The following is a 20,421-nucleotide window of genomic DNA, read 5'->3' as shown; positions in this document are numbered from 1 at the left end:
CCAGGGAATTATTCCATCCATTAGTTGCAGCTGAATGGAGAGTAGTCCTTAGAATGCGTTGCTCAAGCGAATACCCCGAGAGTCGAACCAACGCCGCTTGATCTTGAAGCTTCTTCATTCACGAAGTCATACGCTTACCAACTGAGCTATCGGGGTGGACAAGTTTTCTCTGGACAAAACGTTGTGCACATTTGTCTTTTCTCGTGGCTAACCTAATGTGCTATTTTATATTTCAGCTCGCATACAAGTGACGGATATATTAACGTGGCTGCTACCAACCCTTGCAGCTGTGGCTTTAATCAGCGCTTTCTGCGGATATAAGCGACAACGGTACAAGAAAATTCATGTCACAGAAAAGGCAAAATCCAAAGCACTAGAAACACATCGCATGGTAGGGCTGTGAGTTACAAGTGTAACTTACTTTGTCAAACATTAGCGCTCTGCAACTAAAGCTGGATTCAAGTAAACAATTTTTGTTTACTTTACAATAAGTAAGTTAAAGGTTTTCAAGTGAGTAGCCTAATTAGCCTACTTACTTGAATCCAGCCTTAGCCTATATGCAACCTTTTTGCAGATGAGCACAATTATAAACTTTGGCAAAAACAGACAAAAACATTAGATGTATAGAAACTCTATAAGATTTATTGCAATGAAGTAGCATATTTGTGATTGTTTTTATTAGACCCTTTGAAAACTATTTAACACATCCTACATGACTTATTTTCAAATAATATCTTTGACAACTCTTTTTAGAGTGAGATAAACAATTTTTAGAGTGGAAAAAATTTTAGCGAGTTTTTAAGGTTTAATTTTGTTAAATGTTTTTTATTTAATTGGAAACACTTTTTTCCCCGCACTTAGAATTTTATTTTCCGACATATGAAATTTGGTACCCGGACACTTTGCCGAAAGGACATTTTGCTGAAAGACATTTTGCTGCATAGACATTTTTCCGAAACTCATTTTTGTGTTATATGTAGGCAATCGATATTTTCCACAGTGTGTTTTAGTCTATCGTTCACAACCTTAGTCCTTTCGGCAATTTGTTCGTGCACGTGAAATTTAATGTCCATGGTAAAAAAAAATTCTAAATTTCTTATCTACTTTAAAGGATAAATAAAAATATAGGTCCGTCAATTCTATTTCATTATCTTTGCGATTGCAATAGCCTATAATCTTTCAGCAAGTTTATTCAAATCAATAGGCTACCTTTCAGGATATTTTGAGCTGAGAAGTGCTATTGGCCTAGGCTATAACTAATATTTGGTCAATTAGGCGACACTTTGTTGAAGACACAACAAATTTTGTTTGTAAAACTATGAGGTCGGAAAAGCCGCTAAACCTTAGAATTTTAGTTTTTGGAAAATTTTCAAACTCGACCGATCTCAGCTGTTTATTGGGGTAACCCATCTTCTCTGGTTTAATTAACCTTAAGTTATATTCCAGACTCCAACTTACCAACAAAGCAGCCGAAGACAAACTGACAATAAAAGTTTATCAGCCGTCTCCAGAAAGTCAAGCGCATCCTCCGCACATATTACTTCTAAAGAAAGAAAAGAGGATCGTTCATCTATATTATCGAACGACAAATGTCTTCCCGAAACCCAGACAAGCTCAATGCTTCCAGAAAACATAAACTCCATACGATATGTACCCGCGCCTAACTTTCACAAAGTCAGCATTCAAACTATCTCTTCAAAAGCGCAATCTATGGAAAGTGACATCAGCTCCAGTATGAGCAAGAACGCATCAAATGAAGACCAAAAAAACGAGTCAACGAAGTTCAGTACAATTTCGCAGCATCTGCCAACAATCACCGGAAGTGATTCATCTGGTTATTCTAGTTCTACCCACAATGCACCGGTGACGATTTTGTCAACGAACCAACAGCAATCCGCTGAAAGCAATGAATATTCGAGAGCTAAAGCAAAGCCATTTGAAAGCTCTGATTTCAACACGTTACCACCTGATAACAGTGCACTAGAAATTGAAAATATTGATTAAATAAACTACTATTCAATTGCGTACTCCAGTTGGTTGCAAAGTTGTAGTTAGTGCCATGTGAGCATAATCTCATAATCCCTTGGTTGGTTTTGAATCTTCATCCTGGGACTGACCAAGCCTTGATTGGGTATTCCTGGTAGTTTCGCATACTTGTAGAGGCTCCTGACACAGGGCCGGTTACCGAGATTTTTTTTTATTATACCGAGATTGGCAGAGTGTTGAAGTGTTGTTGCCGGGGAATTAGTCCATTCACTTCTAGATGCCGCTAAATGGAGAGCAGTCCTGTAAATGCGTTAGCACTCCTATAAATTCCTTACGCAAAATTCAATAGCCGACCCTTATTTTTGGTGATGGCGATAAAAAATTTTCATGGTGTTTCATAAACTATGGGCCGGTTCGAAAGTTGGTCATAGTAGCATTGTGCCCAGAATAATAAACAGAAAAGTCAGAAAATACTGTCCATGTAACAATTCGTTGGTCTACCCGTAAACCAACAAGATAAACCGCAAAGCAATAGCCATGTATGCTGTGAAAGGAACTAAGGCGAAAAGTAGCCAGCAAAGCTTCGATGTGATGAAAACGTCACAAGAGTAATCACATCAGACGTTTGTAGCCTGCACTGTTCACGATAATATTATGTCAACTAACGTAGAAAGTGAACATCTTTGTTAAGCTATTTATTAGTATTATCATTTCGGCTTCAAATTTGCGCTTCGACGTTCGCGTTTTGTTGCTTCTACTCTTATTAAAACACCTTCTGGCCTATAAAAAGGTAAAGGTGGTCACATACTTGATTCAAATGTCGGGTATGAGAAGATAAGGTTCTCATTGTACTAAGCCTTCGGCACTAAGGAGAGTAGGCAATTATACTCACCAACTTAATTACAACTTGGGTAGAGGTGAGCGGTGTTTTCAACAACCAGCTAAAGCCGGGAGTCGAACCAGGTTTGCATAATTGGAAAGCCAACGCCTTATCCGTTGCACCATCCCACCGCCTACAGAAAGTATATTTTTTTGCATCGATGATGAGAACTTAGCTATAAGTAAAAATAAACTCTGTTCTTTCATTGGCATGAAAGACTGTTCGAAAATCACATGACACGCCAATGCAACGTTTCTTAAGGCTTTGTGATAGTCAGTAGTGTTGACAGGGGGTCCAGGGGGTAGGCTTTTGCACCCGAAATGATTTTAGAGGCCCACAACCTCTCTAAAGGGCCTTTAAGTTTGAAAAATAGTACACTTTCCTTAGTTGAAGTCTCTTGATTTGGGGCCCGAGGTCATCATTGGTACTGACCCCAAAATATCCTCTCAACGGCCAAGTTCTAGCCGACGTGATAGGCTACATTTAAACAACCTCAGCACTGCAGTAGGTTCTTGTAATAGAATGAAGTCCGCCATTGTTGGGATACAGAATCGTTGTTTTAAGCGAAAAACAAAAGAACGCTGAGCTAGACTCTTGAGCGTGGATTTGACTTCCTCAGCTTGGAGAATAATCGAGTCATCTTGTGAGAGTAAACAAAGTGGTGGTGACCTTTAACTTTTTCGCTTTCGTTCGGTTTCATCAAGTCATTTTTCAGGGCTTCAATGGCCGCCTGCAAAACAGTGATTACGTAACAATGATTCATCATCATGTCCTGACAACACAAAGGGGCTAATAAGGTACGCCAGGCTCTCAGAACTAACGTACTTCGCAGTACCATGTTTGGTTAATTGCACCAACCGTTGATTCTAATGGATTCATCTGATTGCCGTCATTTTCAGGCACCGTAGAGGTAGAGTTTTTCTTGTAACAATAACCTTAAACAATGATTACGAACCAAACATTGGAAGTGTCATAATTCACAAAAAGTAATGGAAGATAAATGCCGCGATTGCACTAAGCATCTATTGTTCTAATAAGGTCGCATTATTTGGAAACCCCCGTAATCCAATCCTTTCAACAATGTACAGTACCCAGTGACGTAGCTAGAAAGAAAATTTTAGGGGGCAAAAGCAGCTTTTGGGGGACAAAACTTTTAATATTTGAAATAAGGAGTTTGATTAAAAGTATAGCTACTAAATGCAGCCAAACTTTTATGAAACGTCATTCAACATTGTAATAGGCTACCATATGACTAAAAGTAATATCATTAAAAGCTCTTTTGTGGTGGGTGGCGATTACTCTCCCAAACCCAACCATGGCTAGACTACGTCCCTGCCGGATAGTGGGGATGACCAAGACTTTTTTGTTTACATGCTAGACCAAAATGTTTGTTCTAAGCTAAAAAGAATGATTTTTTTACAACGATGCCTTTAATTCAGGGGTGGAGAACCTTTTTAGTATTGCTGGCCAGTAAAAATTTCGAAATTTTATTTACAAATAAAAAATGCAGCGAAGTAGTGACGTACACATTGTGACATACACATTGTTGCTACAAATGGCCTTCTATCATAGATTAACTAGTCATCGAAGGCCATTCGCAATATACCGAGAATGCAGAACCTACTCTTTTTAAGCTGTTGTTTCAATATATTTTGGGTAAAGAAATTTTGACGCAGGCCACATGGAACAGTCACGCGGGCCGCAGGTTTCCCACCCCTGCTTTAATTTCTCGCTACGACGTTGGTGACCCTTAACTTATTAGTTTTCATCTGAACAATTACGGTATTTAAAACAATATTCACTTCTCAAATAATCTGGCAACTCTAGGTAACTGCTACTCATAAGTCTCTTATTTGGAAAAAAATTAAGTCTTCTAATGTTCATTCCTTCTATTCACCCAAACCGCCACCAACTCTTGATGGACGTAAATTCAACTCACCTCTTGAGCTTTGAGTCTGCGTTCCTTCCTGCGCTCCTCAATCTTCGGATGCGACCAGAAGAAGCATAATGAGATGATGAGAACGACCACTCCGAGACAGCTCCCAACTATGTGGTAAGTGTAATCAGTCTTCGCTTCTGCACAGATTATCATGAACATCGTTAATGCAAGAAAGCATCATATTATATCAATGCTAAAAATTGAATCAGGCTGTTCACCAGGTATTTAGTTAAATGACATGATACACGCAGGGGCGGATTTAGCTGATGGGGGCCCGGGGCATTTTTAGATCGGGGGTCCCCGTGCAAAAAAAATTTTCGCACCGACGGAGCGAAACACCATCTCTACGTCTACAGTAACATTAATCCAGCACTGCACAGCATTTTGCAGAAACTTCAAGGGCTAAAAGAAAAAAAAACACGAAATCACATTCTTTCTACGTCGGGAGGCCCTTCAAAAGGGGAGCCCGAGGCACATGCACCTTCTGCCCCCCTAAATCCGGGCCTGGATACACGTTCTTCTGGTGCAAACTAACCCAAACTATCACAAGATGTGTAAAGTGATCATCTGTTTGTGAGACTTCATGGAACATTTTGTAGTGAACTTTCCTTAAAATTATGACAATAACCTCTCATTCTTTATCCGGTTAGGCCTAAGGTTCAAAGTCAAGTATTTTATGGCCGGATGCCTTTCCTGGCGTCAGCCAAGCATGTTGTTGGAAATGGTAGACACTCCTCCGGCTAAAGACAGCTTGAAGCATCTACGTTAGGGTGTCCCACTTTTAGGGGACTTTTCAGGAAAATTGGGTTCGGGTCAAATTCTGACTGGATTTTCGTCACTGAGTTCAAAAATGACATTAATTTTTCATTATGACGTCATCTTGATGCGCCAGCTAGCGGATTTTTGCTATTTTGGCCTTATCACGAATATGGTAAGAGCTAGAGAGTTGGAACTTGCGCCAAAAGACCGGAAGGGACGATTTCCTATTTGTTGTCAATACAGTGTGAAACGCTAACTGCAACAGAAAAGGAGTTATTTTGAAAAAACATGTTTTTGGTCATTTTTGGACAAAAAAAGTGAAACACAGCAATTTTGCTTGAGTTTTGCTACAGTGATGCTTTTATTTCGATTGTTAAGCTGAGCCACCTTGCTTAAAAATTAAGTACAGTGGTAGTAGCTTAACAATAGAATATAATGACGCTGTTATTTCAATTTTTTTGTCATAAACAGTACATCCTAAAATAAAAATGATGCAAAATGATGCAATCAAAAACCAAAGACAAACCCGATGGAGGCAATAGGAAGCCATCGCAAAACAAAGCAATACAGTTACTTTGAATTCACAGTTACTAGAATAAACAAGTGAATAAAAAAATAACAGTTAACCTCTCAAGTACATGTAGCTCCACACAGAGTGAAATTTACATGCCTTTTGACTCTTTTTTATTTCTTTAAAAGTATTATTGACCCAAAAAGAATGTCTAAAAAGACATTACGAAAAGTAACTACGGACAAAGGCCAGTGTTTCGATCTTCCGATCTCTTCAGCGTAGTAAAGTGAAAGTAGAAAGTTGTCTTGAAGGGTTGGTCGAGATGATGATTTGAAACTTGTTTGTTTGTGTTTGTGTTGATTGTTACTAGAATAAGGTTGTGTTTTTTATCCGGTAACATAATAATAATGCAGAATTATTGCATTTACTGTACTGTATATGGCGCCACATCAACAGTGCATATAACTATGTTCCTGGGTGCTGTACATAATGATGGTGTTAAAATAATTCTTTCAGTCACAGCAATTTGTAAAATACAATGTTATTTATATTATATTATAATACAAGTGGAAGGCCATGATGATGAGTTCTGCCATGGCATCGAAACAGTGACAGACTTCTGTTATCTGGGTGATCGGATAAATGGAAGTGGTGGATCTGAAGCAGCAGTGACAACAAGGGCAAGATTGGGCTGGGCAAAGTTTAGAGAATGTGGGGAAATGTTGTATGGCAGAAAATTTTCACTAAGGATGAAAGGAAAAGTATATCGGAGCTGTGTGCGGCCTGCAATGCTATATGGTAGCGAGACATGGGTACTGAGAGAGAGTCAATGGTGAGAGCAATATGTGGGGTGAAAACGAGAAGAGAAAAAAGGACTGAAGAATTGTTGGATATGCTAGAGATGAGAGAGACCATAGACCAACTGGCAAGGGCAAATGGAGTAAGATGGTATGGACATGTGATAAGGAGGGAGGAAGGAAGTTTTCTTAGAAAGGCACTAGATCTAAAGGTGGATGGGAAGAGGAAACGCGGTCGTCCAAGAAGAACGTGGAAACAACAAGTGAAGGATGAGTTTAAAAAAGTCGGACTGAAGGAGAAAGATGCAAGGGACAGGGTGAAATGGAGAAAAGGGATTAAGACAATTGCTGCGCGGAAACAATCGGCCACCCCCACTAGTGGGGAACAAACCGACGATGGATTATGATGATTTTCAAGCGAGTTACATCAACAAAATTACACACAAACATTGAATAAAATTAATGTGCATTAAGTCTGCTGCTGTACTTTATTCATGACCAAAATCAGACGAAGTTTCCGTTGCAACACGCTGTATTGCTGATGACCTTGTTAAAGGTGTTTCAACAAAACTATTCCACAAAAATGAATATACAAGTATAGCCTACATATTATGCAAAGCATCCCACAACAAACCTATAAACCTTTGAAACGATATGTTGTAGCAGTTCGGTAAAAAGGACAAGTCGTATTCAATGCTCAGAGGCGTGATGCTTGGGCTTTCTGGCGTGCAAGGCAGAGGGGAAGTGGGGCCACTGTATGAATACAAAGTGAGCTTCATTAAGAGCAGCAAACTTCAAAGACAAAGTGTTGAAGACATGTGGTCGGAAGCGTATTTGTAATCATTAGGTCGCGGCAGCAGGTGGGGTATTTTCACCGGGCGAATTTCTCTATGAACCAGCTGACTGCAGCATTTCGATTCTTGCCTTAAACTTCGTTTAGTAATTACAGAAAAAAAAAAAAAAGAGTAATGGTAGCGTAGGAGTGGGAATCGAACTAACGTTATCGAAACGAGTATTCCCTAACCTTCTAGCACAGCGAAACGTTCGTATTATTTAATTTTGTAAAGTGCATGAGTCGCAGGGCTGCAATCAGCTGATTTAAATGTTGCCTTCTGATTGATTAATAAACCTCATCTGCTGCAGCGACTTGCAAATTATAACTACGCGGTCGGCAATGATCTGAAATCGTTTGGAGGGTGAAATGTCATATCGGAATGCAGTGCCAACCTTGAAGGTTCAATACGAAGACAACAGATTCTCATATGCTTTGCATAAAAATGTTATAGCTTGGTTAGATTTGACAACAAGATTGTAGATTTTGCTGATGTCAAAAAGTATTTCTCTTGCTAAGTAGGCCCAGTCATCTCAATCTGGAGCTTGCAATTCCTGCCAAGTCTAAGTCTTAAGTTACATTTAAGAAAATGGTATATTATGTGGAAAAAACTAATTTAAGAAGGTCGCTAACAATGTGCATGTAAAATAAGTTTGTCGTAAGCTGACCACCTTTCGTATAATCACAACTTAGGTTCAAAGTTTGAGCTGAGAGATGGCATAAAATAAAAATACAACAATTAGACCACAATTTTACGCTGTGTAAGTATTGGAGCATGACTCGTAGTACGGGTTGTTAGATGGGCAAGGACATTCACAGAATCTGTCCTTCCACGTCGATTTGCAAAGCTTATCTTCAGCATAGACCTGCAAAAAGACATCACATAGGCTTTCAACATACAATATAGATTTAGGAGCAAGCAAAGTAACATGCTCATGGCAAGAGGTCTGGTGTTACACACTACATAGTATTATGGACAATACTTTTTGAATACTTTTCTGAGTCATGTTCGGGTATTTGCAATACCACCAGATAAGTTATCATTAGTTTAAAATGTACTAACTAAAATGTATTACGTCTACTATAAAATTAACTACGTATTTTCAAAAATAGTTTGGTTATACTATTTTTTGGCACCAAGAAGTAATGAAGGCGGATGGGAAGAGGAAACGCGGACTTCTAAAAAGAAGATAGGAAGAATAGGTAAAGAGTGAAGCAGACAAAGTCGGACTAAAGGAAGAAGATGCGATGGACAAAACAAGATGGAGAATAGGAGTGCAGGCAATCGCTGCAAGGAAAAAATCGGCCACCCATTTTAATAGGGACAAGACCGAATTTGATGATGATAATAATAAGAAATGTGTCACAAATGCTCATCAGCCTATTTAATCGTAACGTTACAGACTGAGAATAAATCATGGTGAACTTGCTTTGTTTTGCTAAAAGCATATCTTTGCATGTATAAAAGCATACGCACAACAGCATAAAAAAACAAATAACATACGTTTTCCTGGCAATGGCAATGGAAAACATTAACGCATTTGCTGTCAGATACAGATCGAATAATTAAAAAGGCGTTTGTTCCAGGAACAGGGAGGAGTTTGAAGCCAAAAAAATCCCAAAAACCTCGCCCGTATGTCCCCCAGAATTCACCTTGGTGTTCTGAAATCTTGAGGTAAGTACACTGTTAACGATCGCCTAGCTGCACAGCTACAATGGCAACTTTTGCGTTTATAAACTACAACAGCAGTTTTGCTATAAACCAGGGATTCATAGCATAGAGATCACCAACTTGGCTGGATATCTGAGAATCGGATTGTAAAAATGTTGCCAGATATTTTTTAAATTTTTAGAAAAAATCTCATTTTGGCATTTTTAAAGTAGCAGTTGCTCAAAAATTGCCCATAAATAAACGGACAAGCTTTGGGCGAGCACTACTCTTTAAAAATGCCAAAACACTAGTTGTTCTAACAATTTAAAAATTATTTAGCAACACTTTTACACTCCGCTTGTCAGATATCCAGCCGAGTTGGTCAGCCCTATACTATGAATCCCTGCTGTGAACTATAGAGATCTGACGTCTTGTAACATTCGCTTTTGTTTAGACCAGACGGCGCCATTAAAATTCTATTGAAAAATCTTAAATCGTCATAGAGAAATATGGTAAAGAAGTTGCCATAACCACAAGAAGCAAACATATATACAATTGTATTTTGGTATAATTTGTACCGTACTAAAATAAGACCTCGAAAACAAAAACGATTCTTTAATTAAATTATTTGTTAAAATAGAAAACGTTAACTTCAAAATCAACATATATTGGGTGATGTGATAAGGGCGAAGGAGCAAGCGTTTGACGCCATACGACAATGGAAGAACATGACAATCACACTTTAATAAGCGTAAATTTCACTCTGTCAATCTCGGTGACCAGGCCTGCGTCAATGATTCAAAACATCTACAGTCTACAAGTATGCGAAACTGCAAGAAAGAAGCTTTCAAAGAAGCTTTCTTGGTCCGATGATAAAGATTTCAACCATCAATACTTTTCTGTCTATTGCTCTCTGCAGCTGTGCCGTTCGGGTGGGGGTTCTTTGTAGACAAGTAACGCTTCTCGTCTTCTTGAATTCAGATGTTACTTGCAGGATGGGGCACGGGAAGCCATTTGTCGAGAGAAAATTTTGTTCAAATGTGACTTAAGCAATTTCAGAACTTAAGTCTTCATTTACTTGCTGCAAGGCCCCCGCAAATACATCTCTGCTGTACATTGATTTATTTGTAACATAAAACTTTATCCTGGGAAAGAGAAGGCATTTGTGGAAGCTTAATCCTAATTGTTTCGCACACAAGTAAAAGCTTTAAATGGCTGATGCAGACCACATAACGCTTGAAAAAGGTGACAATGATAAAATAACTGCCAAAGTAAGGTAAAGGTGAGTCCCATACTTGATCCAAGCATCGGGGGATGAGAAGATAATGTTCTCATTATAGGCTACTAAGCCATCGGCACTAACGAGAGTGGTGGCCATTAGGTGGCACTAAGAGTAGGGTGGCCAGTTCCTTTCTCTCGGTCGCCTTTCCTTCAGCAACTACGCCACCCAATTTATTACAAGCTGGGTAGAGATGAGCGGTGTTTTTCAACAACCAGCTTAAGCCGGGAGTCAAACCAGGATTGCATGATTGGAAAGCGAGCGCCTTATCCGCTGCGTCATCCCACTGCCGCAGTAATATTTACAAATACGACGAATAGCACTGTAATAAGTTTCAGCACCTACCGAGTAAGTTCTTTGGAGCAAGCCTGACGCAACATTTGAGCACTCGACCCTTTGCAGAACCCCCTTCCGGATCAAAACACTGGTGACTTGAGGTTCTATTTCAGCCAAGTGAACTTCGGATTGAAATGAGCCAGCTATGTATTCATCAGTCAGAATAACATAACCACCATTGTCAATCACAAGACATCTGTATAGTTGTCTGTCAGTTAGTAAGATTGGACAATTTAGACGACATGAGATGATGAAATGTACAGTAATTGGTGGAAATGCCTTGGCGAATCGTGTTTGATTTGCCGTTATCGAGACTAAGAGAAGCAAAGGTTGGTGTCCATTTTACACTTCCTTCCTAGCGAATTTATCCATTACAGTCAGTTTTGATGCAAAAATTTAATTCCATAAAGAAATATGTGAACTACTTGGACAGCATAATATTTACAAACTAGATTTGGATTTTAAGCAAAAACAGGCTATACTCAGCCATGGCAACCTGGAGGTGCGGTTTGATTTGTCACATTTTGCAGATTTTGATTAGCGCTACTGCTAGTGTTTGACTGACATTTTCTGAAATGTTTTTACTTTTTGCGGTCTCTTAATGATATAAAAGCTTTTTGTTGGCTTGGGAAAGCAGTAGCAAACGAGAAAAAAAATAAGTTGAAAAACGCTCAATCGGACTGTTATTGAAAAATTAACAGTCTGACAAAAATCTTCGAAATAAAACTGTCGTTGTTTTTCTACATCTGAGGATGTTAAAACCTATTGTGTCATCTGGGGATACAGAAAAGGCGAAAAAATATAATGTTTAAAAAAATTCATTTAAACTGTAGCCCAAAGTTGACAAATTCTAGAAATGTCTGCAAAATATGACAAATCAGGCCGTATTTATAGGTAGCCGTGACTCAACAAAAAAAAAAATACATAAAACATGACTCAATAAGCCTTCATCAGGCCTTCAGGAAAGCACTAAAACTATTAAAACTAGTGGTTAGTCACTGGCCAGAAAATGATTTCAATAAACCAGGCACATCAACACTAAAATTCTTTTCTGATTTGGCACTGGCACAACTCTTACTTGAAGTCATCTTCTTGGCAAACAGGATACATCCTCAAGAAAATATCATAGAAATATGTCAGCAGAAAATCAACACCCATGACAGCAAAAATTTCTTTGTTTTTCAAATCGTTTGCGTTCTCGGGTCTGATGAAATAAAAAGAAGCAGCAATGAAACTGCAAACCAACTGAAACTTTAGCCTCAATTACAACAGCATCATCTTTATTCACCCTATCTTCACATTGGAAGAATGATCAGGTTCACGCTCACGTGCAATAAGAATACAAAACAAAGCCATTTCAGACGAAATCAGTTAACCGCGGACCGCTTAAAACGCATAAACAGTTTTACCGCATAAAATTCCTAAATTTCAAATACAATAACCGGATAATCACATGTATCGGTTAAAAGTGCAAAGTTTAATATAATCATTGACTATGCAATTATCCGGTTATCATGGAATGTATAGGCTAAAACTGAGAATATTTTACCTTTTTTCAAAAAGGGCATGACTTAAGGAGATGACAGCCGAACCACTGGCTGCGTCCTTATAAGGAGTTGTGATGACGCTTTTGTTTCGATTCGCAACAGCTTGCTCGTACCTTCAAAAGGAGATCCCATGTCTGAATCAACGTCTAACAGATTCAAACAGAAATGCCGACAATGCGAACACACTTACCCAGACAACAAAATCGGTCGTTTTTACATTGATGTTGACGTTGAATTAATGAAAAAATGACGGATTTTGTTGTCTGGGTAATGGTTGGGTCAACACAAACACATCACGAGTTCCACAAATCGTCAAACACACTTGCATGGAATCAGAAACAATACAATCCAAAATACAATGGTCGTCAGACTAATCGGTATGCGACAACTCAGCAAGTGATTCAACTCAACAATTACATTTCAACTACTGCCAAGTCAGCAAATAAAATTTATTGTTCAGTTTGGACTAGCTTGATTATCGCTTTCTAAACTGAATTTGCTGATTTGTTGCATGCCGAGCTTCAGCTTTCTCAGTCATCATTTGCTAACTTCAGCCACTTGCTAAAATGTTGCTCGCTCAGTTGTCACTTGCTCAACTTCAATATGCTCAGTTCACATGTGCTGACTTGTAGGAGGCTCAAATATAATAATATCCACCGAGATTTAAATCCAAAACCCTCAAATCGATAATAATTTATCAATGAATGTAAGATCTTGCATTAATTTACAATGCTACTTCGTCTTGTAGTCCGAAATATAAAATGAAACAAAGGGATATGCCTGAACGACAAAAAATTCAAAGCCTATTTTTTTAAACAAACACCTCTTGATCTTGTTTATTATGAAATTCATTTAAAACATCAATCGCTTTTTCGATTGTCAAATGATACCTTTCCTAAGCCAATGCTTTACTAAATGCTTGCTGCGTACTTTTCTAGTAACTATCCAGCTTTTAATAAACAAAATAGGCCTAACACACCCATGTTCAGCAGACGTTTCCAAAACTAAATCGTTTCCATTTTCCAGTGATATCAACTAAAAAAAATAATTAGCTTTTGTTCTAGATATAAGCAAGTACGAAACTACACCTTACCATGATCTCCTAACAGGATCAAAATCGAAAGGTAGCTGCGTACCAGGATACACTCTGTAGGAGCCATGCTTTGTGCCTACATATCTCCAAATAACTTGATTCTTAAGCTGACTGTCTTGCCCTCGTTTAAGCCACAAATCCTCAGCCCAATGTGTAGCCACTGCTTCACGCCTGGCGCTTTCCTAACAAACAAGCAGGGGCGTAGTCAGGGGTGAAAAGAGGACAATCCCTTCGGAAATTTTGCTACCTAAGCCCTTGCAAACAAGCAAAGGTAAACACTAAATACAGTATGTTGAACGGTTGCCTTATCCAATATTTTTACCAACATACTTATTCCCTAAGACTGCATTACTGATGTATCTTATAACATTTTGGTTTAGCTACATTTCCACTTTTTGGGGCTAAATTTGAATATTTACTATTTTATGATTAGCATATTGCATACACCAAAAATGGAAACAAATTAAATTATGAAAAGTTCCTTTCGTGTGAGGTTAACTCAGGAATATCTAAAGAAGGGGATAGCCTACGAAGGCTCACAGAGATTGCTCATTCTCACGACACTACTAAAGCGGTATTTTGCAGCGCGTTAAACACGAGGTTCTTTTTTAAATCGCAGAATGTTTGTAGTGCAGCTGGTAGTCAACTATAGAAGACAGTTAGCAAATGTTATGTAGAGCATGTTTAAAGAATACTTGTTTGACGACAGTTGAAAGATTACCAGTCAGCTGTTTTTCTTAACAAAGCCTTTGCAGGAGGCTCGGTGTAAAGCAAGTAGACGGATAGTTGAATTAACAAGTAATTATGAGCACTCAGGGAATATCCCTGCCTGGTGGCAATAGCGCAATGCACGTTATCATAACAAGGTTTACTAAACTATTTGGAAATTGTCATTTTACGGTAGAGATTATTTACGATGAACAGAAGCCCTTCTATTGTCAGACGCAATAAAAGCCTTCGTACCTTCTTTAGATATCCCTAGGTTAACTGCATAAAATAATAGTTATCTGCCTATCTCTACGATTTAACGTCTATTGGTTCCGTATTACGAGCATTGGACGCCAACGAATATCTGCTTTGTCTAATGGCATTTCTCCATGTCACCCGGTCTTGAACTTCGACCCTGACGACATCTTCAAACGGCAGATCTTTCGGTTCACCGCACGCGCTTCGTCATTTCACACAAATTTTTCTAAATTCTTTTTAGTGTTCTTGTTTCAGGTTGACTAACTAGCAAGTATAATCAATTGCTCAACTTCATCTTATCTGACGCTATTCATCTTATATTCATCATCTTTCCATCAAAGTCAAGTCCAACTCAAGACAACAGCCGCCTCTTTGGTCTTTTTGCATCCAAATCTCTTACTTTCGAATCGTTTTCGCTCGTGTCTTTGTTTCCATTCCATCTACTCAACTCTTCAACATGCACTGTCTTGTTAAGCTGTACCGCTTTATATTGTTGTGGTCTTATTTATTGTCGCTCTACAACTGCTGAAGTCTTTTAGCGACAGGTCTCATTTTTAATTTTATATCAGTCTTCAGATGTCATCACGTTATCACACGACTTATCCTCACTGCGTTATGCAAGAAAGGACACAATCGGTACCATTTTTAAAGTCTTCGGTTTGACCCAACCTGGAATCGATCACAGATCTACAAGCACCAGAGCCGAAGGCGATAACTACTCTGCCACTGAGCTGGTCATGTATTTTTTTTTTTTTTTGAGCTGGTCATGTACCGCTTGGTCCATTGTTAATCCTCCAAGCAATTCAATCGTGATCTCATTTTCTGTGCTTTTGCAACTGCACCCCAGCTAGCAAAACATGTCATTTTTACATTGATTCAACGTCTGCATGACAGGTTTTGTTGACTGGGACGTTTCAAACCAGCTAGAAGAATTGATCTTTTTTACATTGATTCAACTTCTGCAGACATTAAATCAATGTAAAACAAAAACATTTCTTGCTAATCAAGAATAATCTCTGAAGTAGGCTTCTGATTGCCATTGGGAAGAAATCCACACAATCAAAAGTGTTTGTAAGCAGTTTGTTTTACTCCAGTTTGTTGTCTTTACTCTAATAAGCTAAATCTAGATAAAACTCCATCCTTCTACATTGATTCGACGTTTGAAAAAGTTGAAGCATAATATCAAATCCATGCAAAAGGAATAATTTTGTTAGTAATTTTTTGTACCACGCATTTCCAAGAGAATAAAATACAGCAGGCACCTTTATTTTTATGGAAGACGGACCATTGCTTTCAACGAAATCGGCTATCCCGCGCACGTCGCCCGGCTTCAAATCGATATTCACTGAATCAGGATCGACAAAGGCTCGCTTGGCGAAAAAGACACTGCTTTTGTCTTGAAAACAAATGCTGGATGATGAGCAACATCATCAATAAGAAGGTATAGGAAAGCGACCCTTCTGTGCATTTTGACACCAATTTCGTCTCTCTACCATGTTCCGTTACCGAGTTATGGGAAATCCCCTATTTTAGCCCCACACGAGTTTCGACCACGCGGTGCCACATCTAAATGACGTCATAATGGAATAAAAATTACATTTTTCAAATCAGTGTCCGAAATCCCATCATACGTAAACCTGAACGTTTTTAATTTCGAAAGTGTGGAAAAAATGAAACACCCTAATGGGCATCATGAAAGTGGGCACACCCTCTGAACACCGCGCTGGTTTGCAATGATCGTTTGTAGGAAGCTTTATCCTCGGACTGAAAAAACTTCTTTGGACGGTTAATCCTGGGAGTTTCGCATACTTGTAGAAGCCTTGAACTAATCACGCGAGCCCGGTGGCAACTTTCCAAAAGGTACCATTAAAAATCCCCTTTAAACTTTGTTTGGTAATTACAGAAGAAAAAAGAGCAATAGCAGTGGTGGGAATCAAACCCACGTCAATGAGTTGACTACCATCGCCATAACCCTCTGCGCCAAGCCAGCCGATGGCGAACCTATGACTCACAGTAATTTAGCTAGGATTTACGTTTTTCTTGTGTAGCTCAAAGGGGATTTTTGAATGGCACCTCTTGGAAAGTTGCAGCCCGGTCATAGAGTTTGACAGAACTTTTGCTGGGTTTGTGTTGTTGATTGTAAATTCTTCCATCTAATAGATGCCGCTTTCTGCTTCAATTCCGTCATAAAATGAAAAGTGGCGTCACCCAAAATCACGAGTCTAAAATATAAAGCTTACACTTGTGCCAATTTCCATCTAAAGGAGCCAATCAGGAAACATATAGGCCTAATGCAACACCTTAGCAACTTCTATATGAAAATCATAAATCACATGTTTTTTTATTTTTTTGCTTACGCATTAAACTAAATATTGAAATGAAAACCATTTGAGTGCTGGACCTTTACCTGGAGAAGCAAGGCTATTCACATGCACACATTGTTTTTTGGGTGGAACGACGTCAAAGCGGTGATAAAGCAGGGCGTCTTTATCTAACTTCTCTCCTCCTTTGACAATTCTAGTTTCTTTCGTTGGTTTTGCGATACTTACGCCAAACGATAAACTTGTTTTCGGGATCTAGAAGGTAAAAACTTTTCAAAATTTTTCTTTCAATACTTTAGAGCGGTGGTTCTAAACCTGAAGTTAATGGATCTCTTGAGGGTTCTTGGAAACGCTTTAGGGGGTCTACAAATATGTTAATTTTAAGATAAAAATAATCAAGAACTAAAATTTACGTCATCATAATCATTATGTTCCTTCCTCGTATGGAGGGTTAGATACAATGCGCCATTGTTCTCGACCATGAGCTGTTCGTACTGCACTGTAATAACTTAATTTTGTCCATTTAGTGATGTTTGTTGTCCAAATCATGCTTGGTATGCCTTTGTCTCTTTTACCGTTTATCTTCCCTTCTATTAATGATCATTGTAACGAGTTTTGCCTTATTGTGTGTCCGAAATACTTCAATTTTCTTCTTTTGACTATTTGTAAGAGAATTTTGCTTGAATTGATTTTGGTTAATACTTCGTCGTTAGTGATCTTTTGTTTCCACCATGTAATTTTTAACATTTGCCTGTATGTCCAGAGCTCGAAGGTAAAATTGAAAAATTTTACTCTTACAAGTTTAAGGGTCCGCAAACTTGCTAGTTTCCTTGAAGACGGTCAGTTACTATAAAAACGTTAAGAAACTCTGCTTCAGAACAAACAAGTTTAAGGGTCCGCAAACTTGCTAGTTTCCTTGAAGACGGCCAGTTACTATAAAAACGTTAAGAAACCTTGCTTCAGAACAAAGCGCAGCCTACCTGCATCCATGCGACTGTTGAAACAATTTGACGCTTCAACACACCGTACTTCTTACTGCTACCAAGAGAAAGAACTTTTGTGGCCTTGTAAGATACAGAGGCGGAAGAACCGCTGTAAATAAATAATGGAAGCAAATAATGGGAATTTGTAATTTTGACAAACCATGGCGCAAAGGTGATTATTGTAAACAGCTTGCAGTTAAATGAACGATGCTTTCGCAAATGCAGTAAAAAGAAGGTTTGGTTTTGTCGTATCCAGGCTTACGCCCGGTGATTGAAGATTTAGTAAGTGGACGGGAAGGCAAGGAAGTCAAACTTTGTGTATACCTTCCGGCCATATCTTTTAGTGTCTTGCCAAAGACACAACCATATGATGCTTTTGAGCGGTGTCGAACCAGCGCCCTTTCAAACGTCGAACAATGGCTCTCACTATTCGGTTATGCAGCCGTATAAAAGGAAGGTGTTGAAATTTCAGTGCAATTGAAATAAATTGGCAATTTGAATGCAGATCCTGTTTTTCGTGTTGCCCAAACAAAATGAAAATAGCACATGACTAGGGAACTGTGTTCCGAAAGCTAGTGCAATTCGCTATTACCACAGCGACCTCGCAGCATCAGGCTAAACCAGGTCATTGATATCTACATTGTGAAGTAAAGTGAAATGTTCGCCCATTTGCATAGATAGGAAATTCAACAAAAGATGTGCTGAGTGTTTTGGTAAAAGACAAAATGTAAACACATGGAGGTTGCAAGAAGTATTCTCTCATGAGTTACAACGATCAGTAGAAAACACACTGAGTTCCAGTCATTACAGGTTATTGACGGTGATTTATGTGACTGATATGTTTTTGCCCTTTAATTTTTCCCATACACTTAGTTTTCTTCGGTACAATTAATTGATTTTTTCAGCAAGGCTATAAACAGTCATGCTTTTGCTTCACGTAAAAGCATAGAGCAAATTGCAGGAACGACTTTAGTGAAATTTTTCACTCACACTTCGGTTGCTGTGGATCTTCTCTTACACATTGGTTCTGTTTCAAGTTTCAGAGTGGCCACTCGAAAAGCACTGTAGGCAATGCGCCAAAAGTCAAAATTTTAAGTTGAGATAATTTTTTTTTAGACTAATTTCCTTCCTAGCTCATACTCATACTAGCTCACTGGCCGAGTGATTATCGCCTTCGGCTCTGGTGCTGGTAGATCTGAGATCGATTCCAGATCGGGTCAAACCGAAGACTTTAAAAACGGTACCGATTGTATTCTTGCTTGCATAACGCAGTGAGGATAAGTCGGGTAATAATATGATTACATCTTGAACCTGATATAAAATCAAAAATGAGAAAGAACCTATAGTAGCAGTTGTAGAGCGACAATAAATAAAATCATAACATAATAGCTCATATCCCATAGATGCGATGTAGATACTGGTATAAGTTACCCAGAAACACACATCAAAATAGCATCCTTTTCATTTTAAATTAAACTTAATTGTTCCCAGCGACTTAAACCCAAGAATGAAGCAACCAGGTGCGTAGCCTGCACAAAATTTCATGAGGGGCAAATAAGTATATTTTGTATTGGATATACTTTGTATTGTTTTTTTTTCTTGTTTTTTTCTTTTTCATATCTTTATCCTGCATTGCGGGAAAGCGGACTTGAGCGCTATGCATCGGTGTACGTCTTCCGACGTACACCTGAACCACGCTGCAGCCGACTGCAATGTCTGCTTCCGGTTGTGTATTCTACTTATGACTGAAATTTGGTACTACCCATTACTCGAAATCGATCACTGGGTAGAGGCAATTATCGTAAAGTGTCTTGCCCAGAGAAACAACAGCAAGTGCGGGTGGCTGGAGTCGAACATGCAGGCTCTCGACTGCGAGCCCAACGCGCTAACCACTCGCCCACTGCTGCCAATTTAAAATGTTTCGGGGGGGGGGCAATTGCCTTCTTTGCCTTCCTCCTGATTACAACCCTGGAAGCAACCTGTTTGCCTTTGAAGTGTCAAACATTACCATCATGTTAAAAGTTATGCCTGGGGTCAAAAAAAAGCGATTTGAAATCCGTATATCTTACCCTTCGATAGATTGTACGTATGGAAGCAAAGCAGCATCAGTCTCCAAGTCAACGATTCGAATAAGAGATGAATCCTCATCGCTGGAGAAGGAAAAAAATGGATGGGAAAGCACCAAACCTGAAACAAACCAAATCTACTCGCTGGTATGAGTAGCATTTGGTGCAGATGCAGATGATAACGTTGGGATTGCCCAAACCATATCCCTATCTGGGTTCGAAAATGCTTCGGGCTCATAGTTGTTGTGGCGAGATAAATGGAAGTCACAATGTAACATTCTTAAGTATATTTCAAAAGTTGCTTCGGAAACTTAGTATACGAAACGCTACATTCACTTCATTAATTGGGAGCGAAGGCAAAATAGAGAAATATACTCTGAATAACAACGTTGTGAGTTGAACTGTAGTTTCTAAATCTCGGCGTATTATAGTCCAAAGTTAGACGTGGTTAGTCACAAGGGATAGTCAATTTAAT

General features: G+C 38.8%; 2 protein-coding genes across 4 annotated transcripts in view; one reads left to right on the top strand and one right to left on the bottom strand.

Moving 5' to 3' along the window:
* The window catches only part of LOC145770424 (VWFA and cache domain-containing protein 1-like), a 43,174-nt gene extending 41,142 nt beyond the window's left edge, over nucleotides 1-2,032 (top strand). For all 3 annotated transcript variants that reach the window (XM_082582068.1, XM_082582066.1, XM_082582067.1), the window contains 2 exons: nucleotides 237-391; nucleotides 1,447-2,032. In XM_082582068.1, coding sequence (XP_082438194.1) covers nucleotides 237-391; nucleotides 1,447-2,004 — 713 coding nt within the window. In that variant the 3' untranslated portion in view covers nucleotides 2,005-2,032. The remainder of the gene's footprint in view (nucleotides 1-236; nucleotides 392-1,446) is intronic.
* The window catches only part of LOC145770425 (VWFA and cache domain-containing protein 1-like), a 29,396-nt gene continuing 10,618 nt past the window's right edge, over nucleotides 1,644-20,421 (bottom strand). Inside the window, exons 12-24 of the mRNA XM_082582069.1 lie at nucleotides 19,950-20,067; nucleotides 17,878-17,989; nucleotides 16,984-17,152; nucleotides 15,839-15,972; nucleotides 13,611-13,792; nucleotides 12,520-12,630; nucleotides 12,049-12,174; nucleotides 10,980-11,166; nucleotides 9,209-9,373; nucleotides 8,461-8,570; nucleotides 7,507-7,625; nucleotides 4,806-4,942; nucleotides 1,644-3,596 (exon numbers count right to left, since the gene is read on the bottom strand). Coding sequence (XP_082438195.1) covers nucleotides 3,453-3,596; nucleotides 4,806-4,942; nucleotides 7,507-7,625; nucleotides 8,461-8,570; nucleotides 9,209-9,373; nucleotides 10,980-11,166; nucleotides 12,049-12,174; nucleotides 12,520-12,630; nucleotides 13,611-13,792; nucleotides 15,839-15,972; nucleotides 16,984-17,152; nucleotides 17,878-17,989; nucleotides 19,950-20,067 — 1,814 coding nt within the window. The 3' untranslated portion in view covers nucleotides 1,644-3,452. The remainder of the gene's footprint in view (nucleotides 3,597-4,805; nucleotides 4,943-7,506; nucleotides 7,626-8,460; nucleotides 8,571-9,208; nucleotides 9,374-10,979; nucleotides 11,167-12,048; nucleotides 12,175-12,519; nucleotides 12,631-13,610; nucleotides 13,793-15,838; nucleotides 15,973-16,983; nucleotides 17,153-17,877; nucleotides 17,990-19,949; nucleotides 20,068-20,421) is intronic.

Source organism: Aplidium turbinatum, chromosome 5 (genome assembly GCF_918807975.1).
Source record: "Aplidium turbinatum chromosome 5, kaAplTurb1.1, whole genome shotgun sequence".
Lineage (NCBI taxonomy): Eukaryota > Metazoa > Chordata > Ascidiacea > Aplousobranchia > Polyclinidae > Aplidium > Aplidium turbinatum.
Note: the sequence above shows the minus strand (reverse complement) of the source record. Positions and strands in the feature narration are given on the sequence as shown.